This window comes from Corvus cornix, chromosome 14, assembly GCF_000738735.6.
Source record: "Corvus cornix cornix isolate S_Up_H32 chromosome 14, ASM73873v5, whole genome shotgun sequence".
NCBI classification, from domain to species: domain Eukaryota; kingdom Metazoa; phylum Chordata; class Aves; order Passeriformes; family Corvidae; genus Corvus; species Corvus cornix.
Window position 1 is genome coordinate 11,443,995 of NC_046344.1, and position 26,560 is coordinate 11,470,554.

General features: G+C 43.3%; 2 protein-coding genes across 4 annotated transcripts in view; both read right to left on the reverse strand.

Annotated features, from left to right (window-relative positions):
• ABAT (4-aminobutyrate aminotransferase) overlaps window positions 1-9,689 on the reverse strand; it is a 50,515-nt gene extending 40,826 nt beyond the window's left edge. The window contains exon 1 of one of the 2 annotated variants that reach the window (XM_039560221.1): window positions 9,623-9,689. The gene's annotated coding sequence lies outside the window, so the exon portion shown is untranslated. Of the gene's footprint in view, window positions 1-1,653; window positions 1,915-9,622 lie in introns of those variants that run through there. The other variant, XM_010392198.3, reaches the window with a different exon arrangement.
• A 2,404-nt stretch (window positions 9,690-12,093) lies between these two features.
• METTL22 (methyltransferase like 22) lies at window positions 12,094-25,390 on the reverse strand. Of its 2 annotated transcripts, none has more exons than XM_039560499.1 (11): window positions 25,288-25,390; window positions 23,775-24,120; window positions 21,083-21,433; window positions 20,667-20,707; window positions 20,437-20,581; window positions 19,970-20,041; window positions 19,821-19,874; window positions 19,203-19,283; window positions 18,108-18,210; window positions 17,170-17,338; window positions 12,094-15,482 (listed from the first exon to the last, which is right to left on the reverse strand). In XM_039560499.1, exons 2-11 carry the CDS (start codon window positions 23,995-23,997, stop codon window positions 15,447-15,449), a joined length of 1,275 nt encoding a protein of 424 aa, XP_039416433.1. In that variant the 5' UTR covers window positions 23,998-24,120; window positions 25,288-25,390; the 3' UTR covers window positions 12,094-15,446. The 2 variants fall into 2 exon arrangements, with proteins under 2 accessions (XP_039416433.1, XP_010390495.2); XM_010392193.4 differs by lacking the exon at window positions 25,288-25,390 and adding an exon at window positions 25,009-25,110.
• Between the last annotated feature and the right edge of the window lie 1,170 nt (window positions 25,391-26,560).

Here is a 26,560-nt window from a genome sequence, read left to right on the forward strand (position 1 = left end):
CCTTTTATAACTGTGATGTTAAGAGAGGCTGCATAAACATGGGAAAATAAACCCAGGATAACTACTCCAGGATGAGTACAATCAGTATGGAATAATGAGCTAGCAGTTAGGTTAAACAACTTATTTATTTAACAAAAACTTTTTGTGTGAGACGTTTATCTTCCTAAGGGTAGCTTATAAAAGTAAGCAGCATCACAACAATGGAACAGCAAGTGGTTCCCTTCTGAGTTCTGCCCTCACTGGTACTTAACCTCTCTCTCTCAAGAGGGCACTGTCATAGAAGCTCAGAGAAAGGACAACAGCAAATTTCCCTTCTCCTTCATAAAATCAGGGTTTCACCAAATGGACGCAATTGCAGGATTTATCAGTAATCAGGTAATTCTTCATAGAAGATACATCACGTGCTTTGTGAGTGTCAGTATCATCTTAAGCTGCCCCTTTTCCCTCTTCGCTATTAACTAGTGACAGTACATAAAAGATATTCAGAGGTTGGAGTTTCGCAAGATGAGAGGAATGTGGCTGCAAGCCTGCTAATCTTGCTCACCAGACAGAGCAGAGGATCAGTTATGCAAGGCTGAGTGTGGATTTTGACCAGATATAACAAACAGTTCCTTTCTCCTCTCTCTTTTCCATTTGGAACAACAAAAGTGAAGCTGTGAGCCATTTCCTATCATTTATCAGATCACTCCAGAAACTAATTTTCTCTGCATATTTTCTGGGGAAAAAAGATGCTTTATGCAAGTGTTGCATTCTGAAATGATGCAACCAACCTTGGGTTTGTGGGGTAGTAGCACCTTCTGAGCTTCTTTTCTGAAGAACCCCACTTTGTTTTAGCTCTCCTGTCACCTGCTCCCATCACTCAGTCTCCAATCCACACCAGAGAGATTCCTAATTTGGCAAAGAAAAATCACCAAACCCTTCTTGGTGTCCAGTGGAGTCACAAGTTCGGCTCAGAGCAAACCAGGTACACCAGTGAAAGGAAACATTCATGCAGTGTGAGGAACAAGAAGTCCACCCTGAGGAGCCACCACGCTTGACTCCCTGTTGAAACATCACCTACCCATGGAACCCATGTCCATAGTCAGTCCTACCATTTTGGTTGAACCAAGTCCCACTACACCAAAATCTACAGAGAAGTGAAACAACGAACTCTAAACTGATACACAATCACGTAAGGGGCCAATTTTAATGAATAAATGAACAGCAGGAATCCTACAGCCTACGTTACTAACAAGACGTGTTTTCCAATCACCTTCTTGGCGAAGGGGAAAAAAAGTTACTGGTAAGAAATTAGGCAAGCAGTCTCCTGTTACTGCTAAAAGGAACTGGCATTTTGGATTTAATTACTGGAAGAAGAAAAGCACAAGATTTGTCAGTCATAGTTACTGCAATGCACAGACTGTTGCTGCAATCAGTAAAGTCCTCCCCAGTCAAAGGCCCCATAACATGAATCCAGCCCCTAGTACCGCTTGCCATTGTCTCCACTTGCCTCTATTCCCTTCCCTTGTAACACTAACCAGCCCTTTCTATGTTTTGCTTCAGCTGCTTTTCACAACAGCCAAGACAGAAGCATCATGCTCCAGCAGCCCCTTCCAACACCCACTGCCCAAAGCACAGAACAAAAGAAGATTTGCTCCCCTGTATATCCATTACCTGGTAAAACCGCCCTGCAAACAAGGAATGTGGAGTTCATCTGAGCCCAGCTCATCCTCTGCTTTCCTACCTCCACCAGCACACTCTGATTGTGTAATCCTATTTCTCTCTCCAGGAAGCTGCATTGCAGCAATAGCTGTGGAGCAAAAAACAAGGCTTGCTTTATACTGGAACTGAGAGGGGAGAACACGACAGTGAATGGCAGCTCAGTCCATACTGGGTAAATCCCATCCCTCACACCTGCAGCTCAGTCCATACGGGTAAATCCCACCCCTCACACCTGCAGCTCAGTCCATACGGGTAAATCCCATCCCTCACACCTGCAGCTCGGTCCATGTAGAGGTAAATCCCATCCCTCACACCTGCAGCTCAGTCCATACTGGGTAAATCCCATCCCTCACACCTGCAGCTCAGTCCATACTGGGTAAATCCCATCCCTCACACCTGCAGCTTGGTCCATGTAGAGGTAAATCCCATCCCTCACACCTGCAGCTCAGTCCATACTGGGTAAATCCCATCCCTCACACCTGCAGCTCAGTCCATGTAGAGGTAAATCCCATCCCTCACACCTGCAGCTCAGTCCATGTAGAGGTAAATCCCATCCCTCACACCTGCAGCTTGGTCCATGTAGAGGTAAATCCCACCCCTCACACCTGCAGCTCAGTCCATACAGGTAAATCCCACCCCTCACACCTGCAGCTCGGTCCATACAGGTAAATCCCATCCCTCACACCTGCAGCTCGGTCCATACAGGTAAATCCCATCCCTCACACCTGCAGCTCAGTCCATACGGGTAAATCCCACCCCTCACACCTGCAGCTCGGTCCATACAGGTAAATCCCATCCCTCACACCTGCAGCTCAGTCCATACAGGTAAATCCCACCCCTCACACCTGCCATGGGGGCCTATCAGTGTCAGTGTGCTCAGCTTTGCCTGAAGTGATGCAGCTGTTAAGGATGGAGAAGTCACAGCTTGTGACCTGCCCACAGCACCCCGTGGCAGGATTACCCTCTGGCCTGTTGCTGTGAAGGAAGCATCATGCCTGAAATCTGTCCAGAGCAGTTTGGTTTGGTTTCTAACAGCTTTTCTACCTGTCATGTTCTCTAATTCCCACCAAGGCAATCATTTATATGATCAGATATATACAGTGAGAGCTGTTAAAAATGCTTCAATACAAACTTACTACCTCCATCCTGCTCCCAGTGCCCTAATTTTTTTTGGTGAACATCACAACATCAATATGAAGCAAGCACCTTGCAAAAAATGTGTAATTCATGACAGATGTTGAAAGAGAGTTAACAGAGAAGAACAAGATGGCTGGTTCCCATTATTTGAGAAGGACTGACAGACAAATTGGGAGGAAACATAATACAAACAGAAAATATTACTGCATCAAGTTTATTTAAAATACTTAATCTTCATGATATTTATGTCACTTAAGCACTTTTCTGTATTACTGCCAGACCAATTAAAAACATATGAGTTTATTTCAGTTGTGTTTGCTGTCAAGAGATGCTGCCAAGAACCTCTGCAAACTTCATCTTTCACTGAAAGAGGAAGCCAAAATTGGCATGCTGTGGTGATGTTCAAAGTCTTTAATCAACATTGAGCCTGATGAGTTACAAATACAAATGAGGGATATTATTCTTTCCTTTCCCTGCAAACTGATCTTTTTTCCTGTTTTCCTCAGTGGCTTCTGAAGCCTGTATTCTTGCCCTACCTTATTCAGAAAGGAAGAGGCCTGGAAGGACAAGAGGTGACATGTCTTGTGAAAAAAAAAAATCTGTAGGATTGTTCATTTGCTAGGGAGGAAAGAGGAAGAGGTGATTTAACATTGAGAGCACAGGCAATGAACCCAGCATGAAATCAGCCAGCACTGGGGAAGAAATTTCCATGAGGAACTTTCTGCCCTGTGCTTTGCCCAGTGCAAGGCTTACAGATGGAATCTGGATGCTTTAAAATTGAGCCAAACATCAAAAATAGGACACCATGAAAACATCATCACTAATTTATGTGTTTTCCTATAACACCCACTGTTCTGTTCTGTGAGAAACCAGTGATGAAACCAAAGTTACAAGGGGAGGGAAAAAAAAAAAAAGCCCTGAATAAAACCCAATACCCCAACAAACAACTAGAAAGAAAACCTCGTGCTGGCAATCCGCGCTCTTGGGTAACACATTGACACATTTCCTGTAAACATTCCACCCACAGTACTCCAGGTTGAGCTGTCCACTGACACCATGGGCAGGGCAGCACCTCTCCCACTGCTTCCCTCAGCTCACCCCGTCCCCCTGCCAGCTTCCCTTTCCACACGAGCAGCTCCTTCACCCAGCAGGACAGCGGATGTTCTGCCGTGCCTCCTGCAGAGCAGTAATGGTCTTCCAGGTAGAAGCATTTGTTTTTAGAGCTCACAGGTAGGACTAAGAGCTCTTAAAACAGATCTGAGACACCATGAACACAAGGGCTGGGAAGCTGTGTGGGAAGAGCAGTGGAAATGGAGAGCACATCACACTGACACTGCGGGCAGGCTGAAAGACTCCAGCAGAGGAAATCGGGTGCTCGTGACGTGCAGATGGCAGAAGAGATGACAGGAAATGGGCGAGAGACGCGCTGATCCTGACTCCAGGATCATCCATGCTCCCCAACACAGCCCATACAGCTGGGACAGCAGCACGGTCTGTGGGGAACAGACTCTGACACGGCAACCTGAATCCAAACCTCTCCACTGACCCAGCAAAAAGCACCCTAAGGGAGTCAACACAGAATACAAAAGCACTATAAACCAAAGGAAGCACACACAGGTTTCTCCCACAACAGCAGTCCCCTCCTGAGGCAAAGGAACAGCTTTCTGCTTGGGAAGACATCTCAGGGATGCACTCCCAGAACAGTCACCCTCGTGTGGGTTCCCAGCAGCTGCCCACACCTTAGAAAAGGCACGTTGTCATATCCCAAGCAGGCCAGGGTTAAACTGGACTAGTGTATTCCAATACATTAGCCCCAAGCACGTGCCAGGTAAGGATTGCCCAATTTCTTTGGGCAATTTTTTCTGTTATCCAGCCAATTTTCAAGGTACTGGAACTATACCAGGTTTCAAACTTCAGGCATTTTGAGGACATTGCTAAAAAATTCCTAAGTAAAACAGAATTATATATGGGTACAACAGCTGCAAAGCAATGTATATTCATTTGTAAAATTAAAACTGAACTTTGTTTGGAGACAGCAAGGGAAATTCCTTCTGGAATAAGGAATATTTTAAAATGTTTGAGATAAGGGAAAGCTGGAGACAGGTTTAGAAGTTTTTTCTACTCTCGGAATTACAGCTACACAGCTAAAGCAGTAAGTTTGGCACTTCATCCTGTCACCTGGAGTGCATTTGAGACATACTGACTTTTTACATGAATTCTTCAGCAAGCTGCAGTACATCCCCCTGAAACACCAGAACTAGATGTTAGTGTTTAAACTGCCAAGACTTTTACAAGAGTCACAAGAAGGTAAACACTACCTGCCAACACCAAGTTGCATTTCAGGAAAAATCACAAAATCTAAATGGGAAAGTCACTAAGTCTGAAGCTTTATTGCCTTTAAAGTGCCTTGCACCTTGCCACAGAAGTTATAGTACACTGCCTTTCAGCCAGAGCCCAAAGGAGGAGTTTGATACAATACAAGCACTCATCTACACAAATACTTTATTTCCTGCATAAAAACTGAGAGAGGTTCACTGAAATAATGGCAGAAGGCATTACAAAGGGGAACTGTTAAATTGTGAAAAACTAAGTTCACATTTCTTCAAGCTGACAGCATTCACTTACTAAAGGCAGTACTTTTAGTTGAGTGACTTCAGTGCTTTCTCACATCAGCCAGGACAGCACAGCTTTATCATTTTATAAAAGTTACGTTCATCACTAGGGCAGATCTGTGTCCTGGACACTGCAGGTGCCCAGCGCTATCCCTAAGGCACTTAGTGAGGTCAGCTCCTTGCTGGTGCCATAAAAGAATTCCATGACTGTCCAGCCCTTGCTAGGACATGCATCCATTTCCTCAGCAGAATTTACGGCCATAGAAGCTGTCACACACAAAATGCAAATTACTCCAAATTCACAAACTAGGAAAAGAGACCCTAAACTTCACGCTGCAAAAAGTGGGATTTCTTTTCAAAAAGAAAACCATACCCTCTGAAATTATTCTCCATGATGCAAGTAGATGTGCCTCTTACTGGACAGCAAGAGAGTCACGCTTCTTCTTCCATACAGCCAAGAGCTGCAACACATAAGCAAGGTTACTACCTCATTCTTCTGCTGAATTTCTAACACTGGCTAAATATGGAAAAGGAAGAGTAAAATATTATGTCAAAGGAAAGACAATCTAATACAAGGATGCAGTACAGAACCCTACTCCCACAGATCAGAAGAGAGCCTGAAAGCCACAGAAATAGTTTACAACAATATTCTCTGTTTTAGACACTTTGCATGCTTTGGAAAAGCCCCAGAATACTGTTATTTTTGCACAAACACCATATGGCTAAGAAAATTGCACGTTCTCTATTTTCCTGGACCATAGCTGTCATTTCAGGCAACAGGACCATGATCTGATAAAACAGATTGCAACATTCAGAAAACCAAGAGGGGACAGAAGTGGTTTTCAAGCCACAGAACAGTGGCTGGGAAAATTATCTACTTTTAGTTGGTAGCAGCTCTGACCCCTAAGGCAACATCTTCTGTACATAAAGAAGGGAAATTTGAAAGCAGATCCATCAGCAAAAAGAATAGAGTGTTTTCAGCCTCTGGAAAGACAAATCTGTTACATAACTTTTAAAGCATATCTATCCTTCCATAGGCAATGGGCCCACAGTGATAATTATCTGTGTGGTGGATTCTTGGTCTTTAAGCTTCAGTGCTCCTGATGTGTCATTTTCGCATTACTTACCTGTACTTTCACAGCTCCCTACACGTCAGCACCAGCTGCTTTCCTTCTGATGGAATCCAGCTCTTTTATGCTACTTTTTCAAATGGGATAAGACACCTCACTATTTGATTCAGACTTATCACTATGCCTGAAAAACTCTTAAGAGCTTAAAAAGAACTGCAAAAGAAGAAAAGGCCCTACTGGAAAAGTCTGCTTGAACAAAAGTCGTGCACACAGATGGACAAGTTGCAACATACAAGGAGGAATAAAAAGGTATTTGAAACCAATAATGATGAGAAAAGTCTTACATGAAATCTGAGAATTACTCAAGATCTATTCCTTTCTCCTACTTGCTCCCTCTCACAAAGGCAAAGCCAAGAACAAAGGAGATTCATCCAAGTTCAAAGAGTCCCCATTTGATTTAAAGCTCTTGGTATACAGCCAATCCAGTAAGATTTAAAGATATAACTGTATCTCTTTACAACAGAGATACAACAGTGCATGCTACCCTGTTCATATTGCACATACACACAGTGCAACTAACAGCCCTCTTTTCTGAGGCACTTCCATGAGCTGTTTTCATTTGGATAAGAAAGGAAGGGAATTTAATTTGTACTTGAAACTGATAAAAAATTTTAACAGTGTTTCTGGAATGGACTCTCAATCCTAGAAGTCATGAAACAAAGCTCAGAAGCCAAGAAGCAGATCCAACTGGCCTTTGACCAGACGTGAACTCTTCCCAATCCTGTGAACCTATTAATCCCTGAATGTATGAGGCCAAGCAGTAGTAGAGGTACATCACAACATCACCTGAGCTGTTTTAATTCAGGCCCAACACTCAGAGCACAAACCCAGAGGAAGACTCTACACCACCAAGAGCAGGAGTGGTGCCTGTACAGCTGCACCTGCACACACAGGCAGCTACAGCTGGGCTGCTGCCCATTGCACCTGTAGGGAGACAAGGCATTGGATAAACTGCTCTCAAACTTGGCTGTTAAGCACCACACCACCCAGACATGGCAAGGGGAACCACCTGGAGACGCCCAAACTGCTGGCAGAGGCAGCAAGAGCTGGTTTGAATGCACATACACATGGCTGGCAAGCATCTGAGTTCCTCCCTGCTTCTGAAGAAATCCAGATTAGGACGTTCTCCTTTCCCAATGACAGCACAGCTGCCAGCAGGACACCTACTGATTTGCTTGGTGTTTATTTGCATGCTGTGCTTGCTTACTGCCACCGGGCATAAATATCCAATTTTATCCACTTATTTGAGTTTACTTTGTATCTGGATGCACAAGACGCCTCACTGTACAGTATGCCTCCAAGGCTGACATTTCTCAGAAGACTAAAGGCCTAATGAAAGACTAATAGAACAGTTTTATTGCATTTTGCCACACGTATTTTACAAGTGGTCACCTTGTCTAATAACACTGCACTGACTCAGGTCTCTATTTATCTGCAGATGTCTGAATCACTGTCCTCTGCACTTGAGGTTGTCCAGGAGGAACCACACACACAGACTGCAGACACAGAAGACCTGAACATAGATTTTCAGTCCAAAAAGCTACCCAGCACATAACTTGCAATAACAGCTTTCCTTCCCTGTATCTCTGTCAGCTTCCCTATCCATACAGTCAGACCAGTGATGTTTCAGGAGTGCTTTAAACACTAAGGATGAGAAGCACTACGAAATCCAGATATTATCCTTCTTTGCATATGCTGTGCACATGTATGGTGAGCTGTGATCCAGCATTTAAATCACTGACCCCTAAGTCTGCATTTGTAACTCCAGTCAGAGAAGACAAACTGCCCCCAGACACAACTTGCCCAATACTCACACTACAGAAAAAACAATTACAATAAAAAACCAATGCAACAAGAACTGAAAAACTGCCAATTAAATTTATAACACAATAACCAGATTATAACAGGATTCAATAGGTAATTTCCTTAGTGTAGAGCTTCCAGAAGGTAACCCTACTATTACCCTCCTTTTATACCAGTTGACTTTCAGCCTTTACCAAATTCCTTGCTTCAAACTGTAAGAGCAAAGACAGTTTTAAGAGCCCATACCCATCAACTGTGCCTTTGACCTGTAGGGCAAAATCCAGTAGTTGTAAGCCTGAACATTCATTACTGATTACAAAATTACTTGGAAACCTCTCACAATAGTTCGGTTTCTTTGCATATCATTCCCTTCTCTATTTTATAAACAGAGATGGAGAATCACAGAGGTAAAAGCCCAGCTAGGCAAAGGCAAAGCTCTGGCTGAACAGCCCCGCGCTACTTTAAGCACACATGACGGTAAGGGAAGTGACGCTAAGCATGTATCAAACCAAAGCATGAGATATTGGCTTGGGTTTTGCATCACCAGCACCAGCCGGAGAACAGGAAACTGAAAAGCCCAGCTGAACCTCAGCTGAAGTGCAGCACCAGGCCTCCACTAACACCATTACTCAGCTGCCTGCAACACCTCAGCCAGGGGAGCCCTCCACGCAAAGCCAGCACCGTTCTCCCCGCGGTACGCAGCAGTTTTCTCACGGGTTTTGTGCCCTCGCGTTCCCTTTTCCCCCCTCTTCTCGCTGCAGGTCCGTGCCGGGGCCCACCCGCCCGTCGGGGTGCCGCTGCCGGGGCACAGAGCATCGCAAACCCGCCTCCCGGTGCGGCCGAACGGCGGGGAACGACGAACCCTCCTGCGCTCCGCGGTCCCCAGGGTCCACGGGGACGGCGCCGGGCCCCGCCGGGGTCCAGCCCCACGCTCAGCTCCGGCGGGGCAGGGTCCCCCGAGCAGCAAGGACGGCACCAGCCCCCGCAACCCCCGCCCGCCGGCAGAAGCCCCGCGGTCACGGCCCAGTGCCGCCCCGCTCCCCGCAGGGTGCGCTGGGCCGGGGACCCGGCGGAAGGGCATCAGCGAGCGGCGGGGGGGACGCGGGGCTGCTCCGGCAACGTGGGCACCGCCGCCTGCGGGGATGGAGGCGGCGGGAGACGGAGCCCGCGGAGAGTCCCGCTGCCGCGCGGGAGCGACGAGCGGCGAAGGCAGCGGCCCCGCGCGGTTCGGGCGCTCACCGGGAAGTGCGGGGCTGCGCGTCCTGCGGCGGCCGCGCCGGGCTGGGCTGGGCTGGGCTGGGCTGGGCCGGGCTGAGCTGGGCCGGGCCGGGCTGAGCTGGGCTGGGCTGAGCTGGGCCGGCCACGCTCCCGCCGGCCCCGCCGCCACCCGGCCCCGCCGCGCCCCGCCCGCCCTGCGCCGCGCAGCCAATCAGCGCCGCCGCCCGCGGCCCCGCGCCCGCCGCGGCCAATAGGAGAGCGCGGCCGGGGCTCGCCCCCGCCGGGAGGGGCGGGGCCGGGCAGGGACCCTCAGGGAGAGCGGGGACGGGCCCCGGGCCGGCGGGGCACGGGCCTCTGAGGGACCCTCCGGCCTGGGGCTGCCCGCCCTCCTCCCCGCCTTCCCCGCGTCCCGCAGCTCCCTGGGCCACCGCGCACCCTCGACAAGGGCAGCGGAGCCTGTTTCCTCCATCCATCGCGCATCCGCGAGAAGCGCAGCGGAGCCTCTTTCCTAACCGCGATTGGAATCCGTGCCTGCACTGTTACAGCTCCACGAAGACCCACTGTCCTTTCCTTATTGCCTCGTATTTACCTGCTGCCACTTGGGACATACTTAAATTTAGCAAAGGCAGCTACTGGGAAAGTGATTTGGTCTTCTAACTCTGATTAGAAATTAAAATTAAAACTAGTATAATGTCAAACTCCAAATTTAAAACTCAAATCTTCACCAACACCTAAGCCAGACTTAGCCAAAACACGTTTTTGTTGTGGATGGTAGTGTATTGAAGCAGCTCAATTCCCTAACGAGCCCTTCTGCTCCGTTGCTGCTTGGTTCTGCTACAGCAGACACAATGCTGCCCTTGAAACTCCAACCCAATAATAATTATTATGTATCTCATCCCCAACAGAACCCACGGCAAGCATGTTGAACCCCACCAGGACTCTCATCTTACAGAATTCCATGTCTCATTCACAGTCTTGGTTTTCTTCAAAACCTAAGGCCTGTCTACAGAAGGCCAACAAGTGCTTCTGAAACGAACACCTCCCTCCCCTCTCCCTGTCCAGGTGACTTCAGAGAACTCCTGCACTGCGATCCATAAGGGATGCACACTTAGTCACAAGAGAGGGGAGCTGTCAGACCCTGCTCAGTCCCCAGTTACCTCCATTGAAGGCTCCAGGGAGTATCCTGGAGCAGATATTGTGGCAGAGTAGCTGAAGGCCACTGGACAGGAGAGCTGGAGAGGACAAAAGCAAGGCAGGAATGCTGTGGGCTTGGAGTGGCCAGAGCTGTTCTTTTGAGCTGCAACACCATCAATTTGCAGATGGTGTTATGGGATCCTTCTGTCCCTGCACATACCACTTGAGACTAGGCCATCTACGCCTCCTCATTTCCACTTACCGTGCCCAGAACCCTTATGTCTGTCCGTTTATTACAGTAAGAAAGGTTTAATGGTCCAAAATCGCAAGAGAGGCAGCAGTTTAGCCATTCAGATGGCAGTAAGCCATTTGTATCATAAAGGATAAGGAAGCACTAGAACAGATTACTGGGAGAAATATAGGATCTCTATGATGAGAGCCTTTGATAAGAAGCAAGACAGTCATCAAGATTCTCAGATGAATATAATTCTACTTTGAGAGGAATACAGAGCAGATAATTTCTTGGAGCCCCTTCTGATCATTCTACAATGTAAACCTGCTACTGACATCCCATTGAACAAGAACTGAGCAGGGCTGTTACAGAGCAGCAAACTTTACTTTTTTCATGCTATCTTCTGTTCAGCTCCCTGTCAGCTTTCTTGCCTGATTTATTACATGTATTTTTACTCAACTTTGAGGCAGGAGTTTTGTTTACGTTATGTCTCTAACTATTATTAACATCTTACATATCACTATCGAGTGATACAACGATAGTATTGTAGTATTGATAGTACTGATGAGTATTCCCTTTGAATATTTGCTCAAAAAGCTTAGAGAATACACTCACCCTGCTAGCAGGCTAGGGATGTTCCTTTGCATCTCCTCTTGCTCACACCAGTGGGGCTGGCCTGGGCAATGTGTAAACAAACACACACATATATACATGTAGATATTTTGTTACTGCCTTTAGGTGCTGGTATTGTTAAAGAAATTCCATGTGCCATCTGCTGGGAGAAACTTTCTCTGAGGCAATGTGCTGTACTGACACAGCTGACTGCACTGCTGGCAGCGTAAAGAGGCAGTTATTTCTCAAGAGGAACCTTTATTCTGTTAATGCACCAACTTCCAGCACAGATGCAAAGGACACACAAAAAAGGTCAGGATGAGTGGAACAACAGCAGGATGAAGTCTGTCAGAGAACACAAACCTCTGGAACTATGTCACAGCATGACAGCCTGGCAGCAAGAAGTAGCTCATTTTCAAATCCTCCTTCACTTGAACCTCCAAAGTGTTCAGGTTACAAACACCATGATCAGACTCAGGAGATGAACTGCATTTTAAAGACAAGTTGCTAAGCATTAAGTGAATAATTCTCAATTTACTTGCAGATTGAAAAATCTCTACAAGCTTATGAGACAGGCAGCTATCCTTGACATGTCAGAACAAGCAGACAGACAGGAATTCAGCACCCACTTTTCAGAAGCAGTCTTCGGTTTCCCCTACCCAATATTCAGCACCAGTAACTGTTTAAAATCAGCAGCAGCTCTTGGCTTTCACACTCCTGGCAGTCTGTGTCCAGGTAATGTGGTCTCAGGCACAGGACTGAGGTAAATCAGCTTTGCTAACACACCCTGCACTGCCACGTGTATTGAGAGCACAGTTACACATAACTCCAAAGTGGACCCAGATATCCATTGCCATCAAAAGAGCTGGTCTGCTCTCTCTTTATACCCCCAGCAACAGATCCCCACTGATGGCCCCGACTGGATCACAGCAGTCAGCTGAATTAGGTCTCATTGAACCAATGAAAAAGTACACTTGCAATTGGGGCTCCTTGGAATCAAAAACATCAGAATTCAGATTGCAAAATTGCTATCACCAACACTATGGAAGGGGGAAATATACAACTGGAACATAAAATAAGCTCAGTAAGTAGAAATCTCAGACACACAAAATTATTTCTCCAAGTTTTAAGATGTTGTTTATCAGAATGAAAAAACAAAGCAAACAAAACAAAACCCAGAAATGCATCTGCCAGGGGCAAAGCCCTTAATTCCCTGGTGAAAACAGAAAAGGAGTGGAACTACTGGTAGATGTGGAAGTCCACAAATGGTGGAGTTAAAGAACAGACAATCTCACAATAGTTATCTGCTATAAAACCTTGAGATCCAATTTAAGTCCTCATCTTCTAAGGAATGAGAAGTCCCTACCACACACACAAAGTATGTCCATTTTTTCCTAGAATGTTACCTGAAAACCCCAAACTGCTGGAGGCAGCCTCCTGAAGCTACTGTCAGAAAGCAGCCAATTAAACACCACCTTCTTTTCAGGATTATTTCCACTGTACCTTCATCTGCAAGTCTAGGTGAGAAGTACAGAACCACGCATGCAACCTAAGCTGCTACTCCAAAATACAATACTGTTAAACTAGAAAGGAAGAGGGTGTTGAACAAACTGTAAAATGTTTTGACTCAAAGTGTTGGTACAGCAGATGGAGCTACAAGGATGGCCTACAAATAGCCACCTACACTTGAGAACACCCAGCAATGATAAATACACAGAATCTACCCCATCGAGGGAATGTCTTCAACATTTTTCTACTGCAAAAGGACACACAGATGTTCACAACAAAGCGACTCTCAAAGTTTCACATCAACAGAGATTTAAAAGAAATTAATGCAATTAGTTTGTAATGCTTATTGAGATGTTGCATAAAAGTTCAAGTTCTTCTCCTGATCAGTATCTATAATTGTGTCATTTTTGCTTCTCTTCAGAGAGATAAAAGCGGGACGGGGATGGGGACTGAGAAAAGGCATTTGTTTTTTCACCATATGGCAGTGACAAAAGTGACAATCAGTTTGCTTCAAGCCAGATTCCTCCTGGAAGATCATGAGTCTATCCATTACCAAGAATATTTGGACACTCTTCCCTTTCATCAGAACTAAGTGCACTGCAAGGGTTCCACAGGTTCCCCTTCACCTCCTCTGTGTTCCTCTCTCCAGAAAATGATCCATCTGGATGACCACTGGATTTGCCAACCAGATCCAGAAATGCTCCCAACTGCCTGATGACTTTATTTAGCAAAAGAGAAAGTCAGTTTTCCAAATGAAAACTTTCCAACTTAATCTCCACAGCCAAGTAGAAATATTCATAAGTTTTAAATTAAGTGCCTACTTTCTCTTCCTTCACAGAAATGAAGGACTTGCAGGTGAGTTTCTGTTGATAATTCCAAAGACTTTGAGAAATCCCATGTGAGAAAAAAATCTTAACTGCACACACTATTTCACATCAGTTCAAACTGATTTCTTGCTACAGCCTTCAAAAAATCACTGAAATAAGCATTCAAAAATAGCTGAATGTACCAAAGTTAATAACATTACATAACAAACAAACGGACACTAGTTTGGGAATCTTTGGATTAAAATTGAGTTTTTTATCTTTGAAGTTCAAATGAGGGTTCTGAGAGAGAAGTTTTGTATTAATCTAGGCAGACAGGTGCTAACATAATGTAATTTTTACTTTGTCTGTACTCACAGGGAATGGCCATCATCATATAATAACCTTTCATCCCATTACAGAACACAGGAAATAGGTCTTCACACACATAAGCAGGTCATGAAATAACTGACCTACACCAAATGTAAAACGGGCTTTCAAGAAATCAGTCAGATGCTTCTAATGAATGTCTGCACACTCCCACGAGTCCCAGGCTGGAACAGCTTCATCACTGACACTCTCCTAGTGCTGAGGAATCCAGTGGGCACAAGGATTCTCATGGCAGTGTACATATGGCAAAGTGATATAAACACAACAGTGCACATAACATTTAGAGAAGTACAAGCTTGTACTTAATGGTTTCATTAATAACACAGGAGAGATTTAATAAATATGTTTTACTTTAATCCAAAAGTAAGTTATTGGAGGCCCCCTTTTGTGTGGACAAGACATTCTCCCCACCCTCCCATGTATATGCTGAGGGTAGAATTCCAAATATTTCAAGAGCTGGAACATCTCACTTCATGTGGTACCTTCTCACCCTCAACCTGCCTAGGACAGAATAGCTTAAAATTCCTGCAGGGCAATATAGGGTTGACCTCCTATACTCCAAAACCTCTGTGGAGTATTTTTAGAGGCTCAAACAAAATGCATCTTGTCTCCTTTCAGTTCAGACAGTGGCCCTATACTAGAGTGACCCAGACAGGACAAACTGAGAATTAAGGACCAAGTTTCATAAACAAATTGCTTAAGGAAAATTTCACTCATGACAAACAAGTCTTGTCCAGAAGCTGTTTCACAAGTGTCCATAAATACAAATAATGTGAAACAGGGATGAGACTGAGAAATGTCCATGTTCTGTAAACTAAAAAGGGAAATGCACATCTGCAAATCAGCCACATGGAAAAGGTTACATACTTCTTTGCCAGGCTCTAAAAATGAAGTCAGCAATCCCAAAGAGCAAGTCACCATGTCACTGCCACTGTCTGGCATCCAGCAGGTACTCGGAAACAACAAAGAAATCACGTCCAAGTGCACAAGTCCAAGAAACCAAGTGCCAAAACCAAAAAAAGTAAAGCAAAACTGCATTGCAATACTTTCTGAGAACACAATTCCACCAGAAGATGCTTTTCTTGGGATGAAAATCCTTATCTTAACAGAACATCAAAACAGCCCTTCTCCTAAGGTAAAGATCTTCTATTTTCTCATGGGCCTGTCACGTTAGGTGTTCGGCCATGATCTTCCACAATTCCTGTAGGAGCAGAAAGAATACATACAGGTATTTTCTCACATCAGTAGGCTGCAATTATGAAAAAGTTCAAATGCTCACTGTAAGACAAATTTTAAGACATACCCTATACCTCCACCTACAGATGGTATCCATCCATGGATGGATACCAAATCCATCTATGTAGTCTCCTGGAACAACTACCAAATTATCTTTGAAACAGAGCAATATAGCTGATTGCTTCATTCTTGTAGCATGATTTTTAAGAAAATGCACAGTTAGTACAAAAGAATTTGTTTCAAAATAGTTTGAAATTAGCTCAGTTGGTCAGAGAATGGTGCTAATAATGCCAAGGTTGCTGGTTCAATCCCTGTGTGGGGCCATTCACTTAGGAGTTGGATTCAATGATCCTTGTGGGTCCCTTCCAACTCAGAGTATTCTGTGATTGCACTGATCTGCATGATCTTCTGCACTATTTTGTCTGATAATCCTGCTCGTTTTCTTAGCCTGTGTTGACAAATGGTTTCAATAATGCTGGTAAAAAAACAGCTGAAGAGATAATTTACTGAGGAATCAGAGTCTCACAAACACATGGCCTATATAAACACCTCCCTTCTCAACCTTATAAACAACAAGGATGAAAAATCCTTAATCAATTAGTTTCTTTAGAATATATTAATACACACTTTGTCTGCTCCAAAAAGGATAATTACGCAGACTATCACGTACTCTTCACCATGATATCTTCCAGTTGTGGCAATAGACTTAATGATAAATAAAAACACAGGCATTTTAAAAATGCATTTCAAGAAAAGATTAAAAAGATTTCAAGGATCAGCAGCCTTCCTCAAGGCAGCCAGGGAATGAGTTTACACATGTAGGTATAATCCAGGTTACTTTTGTGTACTTGTAAAACTTTTAAACACGTTTTACACGTTTTATGCCTGGAGGTATCAACATTAAGTAAAATAAATCAATCTGATGAAGTAACTGTGGCCCCTGCAATCTCACTATGCATACACACAGCAATAGTTGACTACAGCAACATAGTTTCTTGGTACCAGATTTGCAATCCTGTACAAGATTTGAAAGTTGTCTAAAAATATCAGTTAGATTGGATTGTTCTAGACGTCAGCAAGCTGTTAGCTACCCTGTATAATAATCCTAAGGGCAGATAATCTGGAAAAAAGGGAGAAAGAGAACCTTAAGTGCTCGTGAGGTAATTAGATAACCAGAAATATTACATCTGGATGTTTCTCAATAACAGAAGTTTACAGCTAATTGACTTCTTCATAGACATTAAAACTTTATTTCCTGAACTCTGAACTGGGAAAGGAATTACTAAAACTGTGAAATGAATTTTTCCTACAAGAAAATAAATGAGAAGAGATATTGAACATTTTCCAGTTCAATCACAAAAATGGCATTTTACAAAGTAAATGTCTCTTACCCTTTGAGGAACTGAGTGAAATCTCAGCCACTCTGCTACTGGTGATAGAAAATCAACTCTGTCCTAGTCAAAACCAGGACATGTCAATCTAGTACAGATTATGTAAGCACAAAGAAGGATCACTTTAAATCAAGAAAGCTAAATGGAGATAAAAGATAATGTTTATTCTCCTCTTCTTACTTCATGCTACATAAACAGCTGATAACTAATGTGAGGTGATTAGCCTGACATATTACATTTATTTTCATGAATGCCACTTACCAACTGCTCAATTCGCTCATAAACAAGGAACTGGCAGAAATCAAGCTTAATGGGCTCCACTGTATATTTCATTTTTCCATCTTGAAGGTTCTCCAAATCATTTAGAGTACTTCTAAAGTGACTGTAGGCCTCACATGTAACGTCCATATGTCTTAAAGTGAAGTTCAGCCTGGCAAAAGAGTATTTCATTTAGAACATCTCTCCTATGCTGGCTTCTTAAATAGGTGTGTAACTTCCCTCAGCTAATGAAAAAATGGGTCTTCTCAGCATAATTAACTCCCAACAGCCAAAAAAATGTACACCCCCCCCCCCGCTCCTGAAAAGCAGAAAAGATGTTATGTCAGCATCAATACACAGTAACTCTTGAGTGAATCTTTCCATTGATTTTAAGGCACTTTGCCACAACAGAATTACTGGCTTAGCTTCCTGGACAAACACCTGGCAACAAACCACAGGAGGAGTTACTGCTTACCTATCTCCAGAGATTTAAGCAAAGCCTATTTGTGTATCAGCTTATGAATGTACTCTAACACACAATTACTTAAAAACATTCAATGATTCCTTGAAAGCAAACAAGAGAAACTGTTCTAGAGTTTCTCAAGCTGGGAAATATGAATCCTAATTCTAAACCACTTCATTTCACTCTGTGACCTCAAAAATATATAGCAAATGTTGTCAGGCATTATGGAATACATCAATCTGGCTACCTATTTATCCTTTATCTCAGGTGAGGGAAAGGTAGGACAACAAAAGGCAAACTCTTGTGAAACTCAAATTCTGAACTGATAAAAATTAGGCATGTAGGAAAAAAAAATACTTGTCCTGAGCATATACTGCAGCCTGTGGTCAACTGATAAAATGAAAATTTGAAGCCAACCTTTAATCAAAACACACAAAGTTTTTAGTGCTTTTTATTTTAAGTTCTTGGTAATACTTACCTCTTTTCTAGTGCTAAGTAAACTGTGCAAGAATTTTTCAAGTTGTGTGTGAGTCTATACAGAGTTCTGAACAAGGCATCTGTCAGGTCATCATCATAGAACACTACAAGAAACAAGACCAGGAGCATATGTATAATTAAGGGTGTACTTTACTTAAGTCTCCATTATGAAACAACAACACACCTTAGTTTGATTAATCAAACAAGTCACTATCTTATCTAAGTGCAAAGTATGTTTTTAATGGCAACAACTGACCCTGCAAGAGTATCCACCTCTGCTATTTATGTCAGGCTTACTTTAAGCTTTCTCTCATCAGAATGGGAATCAATTGTCAGAATTTACAAGCTTTAACAAGAATTCTCTCAGTCTGGAAATAATCTGACTATAAAGCTGAAAAACCCCCATGATATCAGAGAGTATAGAGCCTTTTTTCTTATAAAAACCCCAACCAGGCCATAATTAATTTACCCTTATAACCAGATGTCCTTTGAAAGCAGTCTTGCAACTCCTTTCAATATCTTAACTAAAATCAATTCTCCTTTAGCAAGAAATCTGTACATCTATATATAGATCTACAGATCAAAAGAACAATGGTTTTCCTATACAGATAAGCTAGCCTGTCATTTTAAAATCCTTCACTTAAGCAAGAAAAAAAGCAGAAAAGTGATATCCAAAGACTCCATGGGAAAGTGCAGCATCTGAAATTGCTATTCACATTATAGAAAATCTCAAACCTATTTATTATTATTTGCACAGAAGTTACATAATACAAGACAATGATAGGACAACACAACTCTCCTGATTCATCAGTTACTTGTGATTGTGTCCAGCAATTTATTTAGCCACAAAGAATTAACACACCAAAGAAAAGGAAGAGCTAGTAGCTTGCAACATCTGTTCTCCCATTGCTAATTCAGAATGTAAATACAAGTGTTTAGAAAAGAAAAATACAGACAGGAACACTTAAGGCAGAGCTTTGGCAAATTAGGTAAGGATCTGACCTATTAGATTTTAAAAACAAGTTAGGTTTGTTTAAATTATTACTCATAATGCTTGAGTGTTTGATTTAAAAGCATACTGTTTATCTTTTCCTACCATCAGCTGCCATTATCACAGAACAGTGATCAAGCAAATCAGCAATCTCTTCTTCAGACCAGCTATAAGGAGCTTCACGATCTGTAAGAAAAAATATGGCTTTGGTGTACATGATTAAATGTCTCAAATTACTGGAGAAAAGGAACTTCTTAGCTCCTGTGGGCATCTGCTGCTCCATAAACAGAGCACGCCACTAAAGGGAAATCAAAACCTTGCTCTGTTCATTCTCTGAAGTTCCCTCAGTCCCCTGCTTTCTCTGTTATGTCCAACCCTCCCAAGGCTGACTGACAAGCAAAAGTTTTCCTTCACTTCAGAATTCACAACCCTGTAGCAAGATCACAGCTTTAAATACATTAAAGCAAGTACTCCTTTAAACAAAACCCCAGATATATCTTTATATAAGTTTTGATTATTCTTCGTATCTTATCATGCTTTTAAAAAATTATTCTTCATTAAAAGAATCTTTATTTGCAAGTCTAATAAACATAAAACCTTTTCAACTGGCAGTATCAAATATTATCATTAACCAGGATTTTTTTTTGAGGCTCAAGAGAGGCTTTTGAATATGTAAAACCAAACACCAAGCCCAATCTAAAAGGAACCATTATAAGCACCTACCAGTGCAGAATTCATCTTTCAGCCAATCCAGTTCTTTCACTTTAACTTCCCCTCCTGTGGGTGAAGAAGAATCACATCAGTCCCAAATGGCCTTTCAGACAGCACCTGAGCTAAAGTAAAGAGTCAAAGTCTGACCATACAGCACTTACCCCCTGACTCCATCAGGTGTTTGTTTAATGCAACATTTTGCTCACACATGGCCAGAAGATCTTCACCAACATCTGGAAAAGAAGTGATAATGATATCAAAAACAAGAACATTTTGTATGGGCCATGTATGCCTCTCAGACTATACTTGAAGTTTCTCTCAAGCCCATGAGATTAAGGAAAATTCAGAGCAACTCTGTCCACTGATGACTGCTTCCCTAGATTCCTTCTTCCTTTTGTCTTTCAGTTCCAAGCTCTGAGCAATCCTTGAAGAAAGAAAGAAGTTAGATCTCTACACTACCTATTTTAATCTGGACACCCTATCTTGAGTTCACAGCAACATCTCTTGCTTTTAAACTCTTGTGCTTTCTCAGCCCCTTGAGAAAGTTCCTGTTATTTTTCAGTAAATAACACAACTTGATAAACATTAATAAAAAATGATTAGCTGTAACTGAAAATAACTGCCTTACCCGTGCAATAAACTCTCTTGGCAACTGTTCCCATGATAATGCTGGAAATCCCAGTGCCACCTCCAAGCTCCAGCACAGAGCAACACCTGAATGTGTCCCTTTTAAAGAAAATGTAATCAGCCAGAAGGAAGGCAGCACGCCAGACCTGGGGACAAGGGAAGCAGTTAAAACTCAGGCAGTTCCGAAGCACATTCCATGCAAATCAAGATGCTACAAGGCAGAACACGTACTTGTTTACCAACGTCTTCTAAGGGGGTTGCCATAGTGTGTTCTGTGGAAATGAGAGCAGAGCAGAAATAATTATCTCAAAATTGTTCAAATCAAGTTCCACAGGGGTAAGTTTGAAACTAAGGTTATGCTTCCCTTTCAAATATAGAACTAAACACTCTTCATTCTATAGAATAATGCTAGATAATGCCAAACACCCAGTCTAATTAAGGAGCCCTGAGTTTCCCATGGTATACGACTGCCCAAATCACTTCCAGAGAAAAAATGTACATTTTTATTTGCAATCTCACAGTATTACGTTCATTATTTTCTTTCACTTAACAAACTGCTGTTCCATTTCTAAAGAAAGCCTGTTTTTCTTTTGTTTTACAGAAACATATTTGCCCCATTTCTCCTTGACGGAAAGCTTATTATTTACCTATTTTAACAAAATCACTGCAAGTGCACTCCGGCTCTTCATCTTCAAAAGCATCTTCTTTCCCTTTCATCAGAATTACAGGGCACACTATATCCCTCAAAAGATCCTCTGCTTCCAAACCAGAGGCACTTTGAGGCCTTCTGACCACTTCCAAGTCTCCATCATCATCTAGCAGAGCTTCTACTCCTTCACTATTTAATTCTTCTTCTTTTTTTATGTTACTCTTGTCCTTGTCACACAGTTCATCTCCTTTTCTGCACTGGTGTTCTCTTCCTGCAGTAATTTCTCTCATGTGTTTCCCAGATGCCAAATCTTCTGTGCTCCAAAGGAGTTTGAAATATGACAGGAATACTGTAAGAACACAGTGTGGGGGGAAAGGTTAAACACCAGATGAGGCAGAATCTATGCACAACTTCCACAAGCATGAGATTTTGGTATGCATTACATGTATTAAAAATCTATAGAATAAAAAATTATATAAGTAACTTGAAATATAGTTTTATTTGCTATGAAGAAATACTTCTGTTTTTAAGTTCTGTCAGTAGAAATAAATGAAGCACTTTCACAGTCCACTGACTGACTCAGCATCTGCAGTCACGACGTGCATATTCATCTGATTTAGTAACATTTATTTTAACTATGGGCAGAGGGTTTCTTACATCCTCCAAAACTTGCTCTGTTCACACAAGTTCAAACCAAGTTGAAAGCAGAATTAATAGAAGTTCGAATTAGTTTCTTTTGGTTAAGATTCCTATCTTGCAAGAAACAAGCATGTCCTAGTAAAATGCAAGTTGCAATTTTGTTTACTGCTTTGAAAGTCTTTAGGAATTCAATCAACTTCAAGCCTTGAAATAGGCTCAGTATATGAGAGCAGAAATAAGTGCACAGGAGGCATTTGCCAAAGCTGAGACTTTTGTAATTTTTTTTAAGTGTTCAAACTGATTATTCAAAGAGATTAAATGACTTAAGCTATTCTCAATGACCAATTAATTAAAAATCTTTTGCAACACTCAGTGACATCAGCATCTATTAAAATGTTAAGTTATTGAAACATGGACCTTGCAATTTTAATCATAGGAATCTGTACTGCCTGAATACCATGCATGAGGAAGAATGAACATTCCATACTCCTTCCATCTATCTTCATTCCCAACAAAAGGGAAGAGATAAAGTGCTTGCCACCACTGCTTTCAACAATTTCACAATTTATGGAGTTCTGTTCCAGTTTCTTTGGTAGGCAAGACATTCCGAGGTGGTCTACTGAAATCTGACTGAGGGTCCTCTCTAGGGAGACCATTTTTAGATAGATCTAATAAAATCTTCAGTGCCTGTCCTAGAATGAGAAATATTTAAAGTCTCCGCTGTTTGCATGATGGCCAGATGAAACTAATTTGAATAGAGGATGCCATCAGTGAATGAATTGCTTTTGTTCTCCAAGTCCATTCTGATCCTCTACATTTCTACAGCATTCAAAAGGTGGAAAGTCAAACTGACTCACTGGAGAAGAGACTAAATCCCCATAAACTTCCCTAAAACACAGCAAAATGGCAGTGGTAGATTATTATGGCATTAAAGGCTGTCATACTACAATCCAATTCTTGTCTCAATAACCAGAGGAATTTCCCAGACAGAGCTCATTCACAGTAGGTAGAACACACTGTCACTTCCTTCTGTTGAAAGGTTCTTTGCACCAAGCAAAATCACAGCAAACACATGTCAAACAGCATGAAAACCCGCCACGGCACTAATTACCTGGGTTTTGACCTGAACAGGGTCAAAATTATTATTCATTTCTTTGTCAGGCCTACTTTTATAATTTTTCACATTGTCATACACCAGAACAGTTGCAGAAGTTACTCTTTTTATGACACAACTGGGTTTGAAAAAACAATTAACTCTTCTGTCACAGCAGGACTTTTGTACAGAACATTTTGCCAGCAGCTCCAAGGGCAGTTCCCTTGACAACTTTATCGCAACCTACAGGCTGGCAATCAGCCAGGGGCATTTGCCAACTCATTACCTCTACAGCCTTGACTCTTCAAATTCTGTGTCAGTTAAAGCCATTGCTATTTTGAGTTTTCTTGTTGACTTTTTTTTTAAGCACCACTCCCCCCCCCAAAAAAAAAACCCCAACAACCTCACCAACAAAAAAAAAAAATCAAAACCAAAAAAACACCACAAAGCCCAAAGAAAGCTGTTAGGCTCCTCTGGAATTGATGGCAAACCATCACATAAACATTTAATTAAACGTCATAAATTAATTACTGATAGTTTTTATTTTAAACTTAAGTTACACTATTTAAAACCCCTGGATTCTCACCTTTTGTTTGTGTTCAAGGAACATCACCTTTTTTTTAACTCATGATTCCCAAAGTGCTATATTGACACTATAGCTCAATGGACAAATACATAAAATTAAACCTGTAAGTGAGTAAATTTGGTTACTTTTTCCCAGAAAGTAACTTAAAGTTAAATTTTTAAGACAGGCTGCCCACAAGTTTTCATTTCTGGAGTGAATTTCATGAGGAGAACACAGCTAGCCCTCTTTCTAAAGATTGAGTAGGAGGTGATTCTGCTTATAACTGGAATAAAATACGTAACTATTAATATCAACCCCTTAGAGGAGAATTCAGCCATTACAAAGATGTGAGTACAGTTAAAATACAGCTTGGTCAGTGTAAGCATCCATTACCTGGCTGTCCAACTGCATTCAGTCGTACCATGAGGTGTCTTTTGCTTGGGCAGTGCAAGTGAACATCAGACAGCACAGTGTCACTTCTAAACGTGGGGTTATCCATCTCCTTCTCTGCTAAATCTACCATGGTGTGCTGGTGAGAGAAACATCTGCAGTGCTCAAACAGTCCCTTATGCAGTGCTGCCACGAAGGGATTCCATTCTCTTCCATTTGCAGGCATCCAGTAACAGTTTTGCTCAGCAAGGGAACCTCAGGACATCGTTTCTGAGAAGGTGTGGCAAGGTGTGATCATGGAAGCTCCACCACGCTCCAAGACAACAAGTTGCTTGTCAGGATATTCAACCTAAAACCAAAACCACACAGCTTTTAGTGGTACCCTGACACTGTCTGAACATTGCTCCAGCAGTATTTCAGAACATAAAAATCAGATGACACTGTTCAATAAAGTAGCAATGCTCCAATGCTCTCTTTTACAGAATCCTCAAATATATTACTGTTAGTAGTTCAGTGGCAGCCACTGCATATTTTAGGAAGAGCTACTAATTTGTTTGTGTTACAGACAACCTCCCCTGAAAAAATATCAAATGTTACCATGACTGCACAGAATTACAATGCTAAATCAAGGTCTTCAAAGGAAATAAGGCCATTTCCTGTGTCAGCATTAACATCTTGAATGATTATGCTAAATTTGCTATTATCTGCTTGTGCTTGGACAAGGTTCAGGCTGGAAGGGACCACAGTGGCTCATCTGGTCCCACCTCCCTGCTCAGGCAGAGTTACCCCAGAGCACAGCACACAGGATTGTGTCCAGACAGTTCTGGAATATCTCCAGTGAGGAACACTCCACAGCCTCTCTGGACAATCTGCCACAGTGCTCGGTCACTCACAGTGAAGAAGCTCTTCCTCATGTTCAGGTGGAGCATCCTGGGCAGTTCCTGCTCACTGCCTCTGTCCCATTGCTGGGCCCCAGGGAGCAGAGCCTGGTCCATGCTCTGACACCTCCCTTTGATATTTATACACATTAAGAAGGTCCCCTCTCAGTCATCTCTTCTCAACCTCAGCCTCAACTTCCTCGTAAGAGAGATGCTCCAGACCCACGATCAACTTAGTAGTTCCCTGCTGGACCATCATACACATTCACACTAAAAACACTCCACGCTTTAGAGGCAGCCTCTGTATCTGCACCTGCGCGGTTTTGTTAACTTCTGCCAGACCTGCCCCAGCTCCAAACCTGCTCTTTCCCGGCGGGACTCGGCGCAGGAGCCAGCCCAGCGCTGCCGCCCACTGACCCGGGGAAGCGCCGGCTGTGGCTGTGCCCGGCGGGGCTCCCGTTCCTGCTGCGGGACCCACCGGAGCCTCCGCGGGGCTCAGCGCGGCCGGGGCGCGGCTCCGCGGGCACGGGGCGGCCGCAGGAGCGCAGGCGGGACCCGCCTGTCCCGCTTTTCCCCGCTCGGCCCCCGCGTCCCCCGGCAGGTCCCAGCTGTCCCGCTTTTCCCCGCTCAGGTCCCACCTCTCCCGCGTTCCCCGCTCGGGTCCCGCCTCTCCCGGCCCCTCCGGCCGCCTCCCGGGGTCGCTGCGGAGGCGGCGGCTCCTTCCGGCTCCTTCCGCTGACGCTGCTGCCCGGCGGCCCCGCGGGTGCTGCCGGCCGTGGGGTGAGCGCTCTGCTCGGGGGATCGCCTGTGTTGGAGCCTTACCCAGCACTACATCCCGGTAAAAGCCTTCCAGGGAAGGCGGGGAAAGGCAGCGCCAGCAGCGCACCTCAGGCTTGCGCTGAAGCATCCGCAGGACTTGCTCGGAGTTTCAACACGCGTTTCCTACTCGCGTTCTTTTATTAATTGTTTTTAGCATCACTTGCCCTGTCTCGGTTCATCTGTAATCCCATGAAAAATCTCCAAACGACTTGAAAACAAAGTGGAAAAACGTCTGCGGAGCTAAATAGGCGTTTCTTCCTTAGTCCAGATTACCGTCAGCATTCTACTACCACTGTAAGATTAGTTGAAGCAGCAGCTGTGCACTTGTTTGGGGGATTGGGGATTTAGTTGCTTAATTCTGAAGAGTTTTTAATTAGGTATAAACCAGGTGAAACAAACAAGGCTGAGTTAAGCGTTGTGTGGAAACACCATAAACCAGAGTTTTTGGGAGGCTTTAACAACAGAAATCTGTCTAACAGAGTTAGACCACCAGATTTTAGTATCTACGTTTTGGACCATGGTGTTTTAGGGAGTAATTTCCCAGCTGAGTTCGTCTGCAGTGAGAGCTGGCTGCTGCTCTGGCTCTGGGGCTGTGTGGTCAGTCGTGCTGTCCAGAGGGTGTGGATGGTGTGCGGGCACAGGACACCTCAGCAGCTGGACACGCTGCGGCTGACCAGCCCTCTGGGCAAAATCACAGACAGAGGTGCTCCATACTCCCATTTGTGTTCCAGTTCACCTCCTTTGCAAGTCTGGCAGGGCTGTTGTTGAAGTTGTTTTATCTTTCAGCAGGAGGATCTAATTCAAAAGTGGGTATTTGCATATTAATTACTTGTCATATGATGCTAATGTCAATTGCTATAGATGATCCTTGTATTTCTCTTGAGTAGTAGGAAGAATTAGAGTCAATGCTCAAAAAAACCTTGGAATGTAATTTATAGTCTGTATCTATTTCTAAATGTCTCCTCATCATCTTCATCCTTCAACAAAGGCTAAGAATTATTAAAGAATGAAATAATCTTTCCCTATTTTTTAAGTCAAGATTGTTGAGTGGCAATGAAATGGAAAACACAGCAAGCCATTCAGATCTCTCAT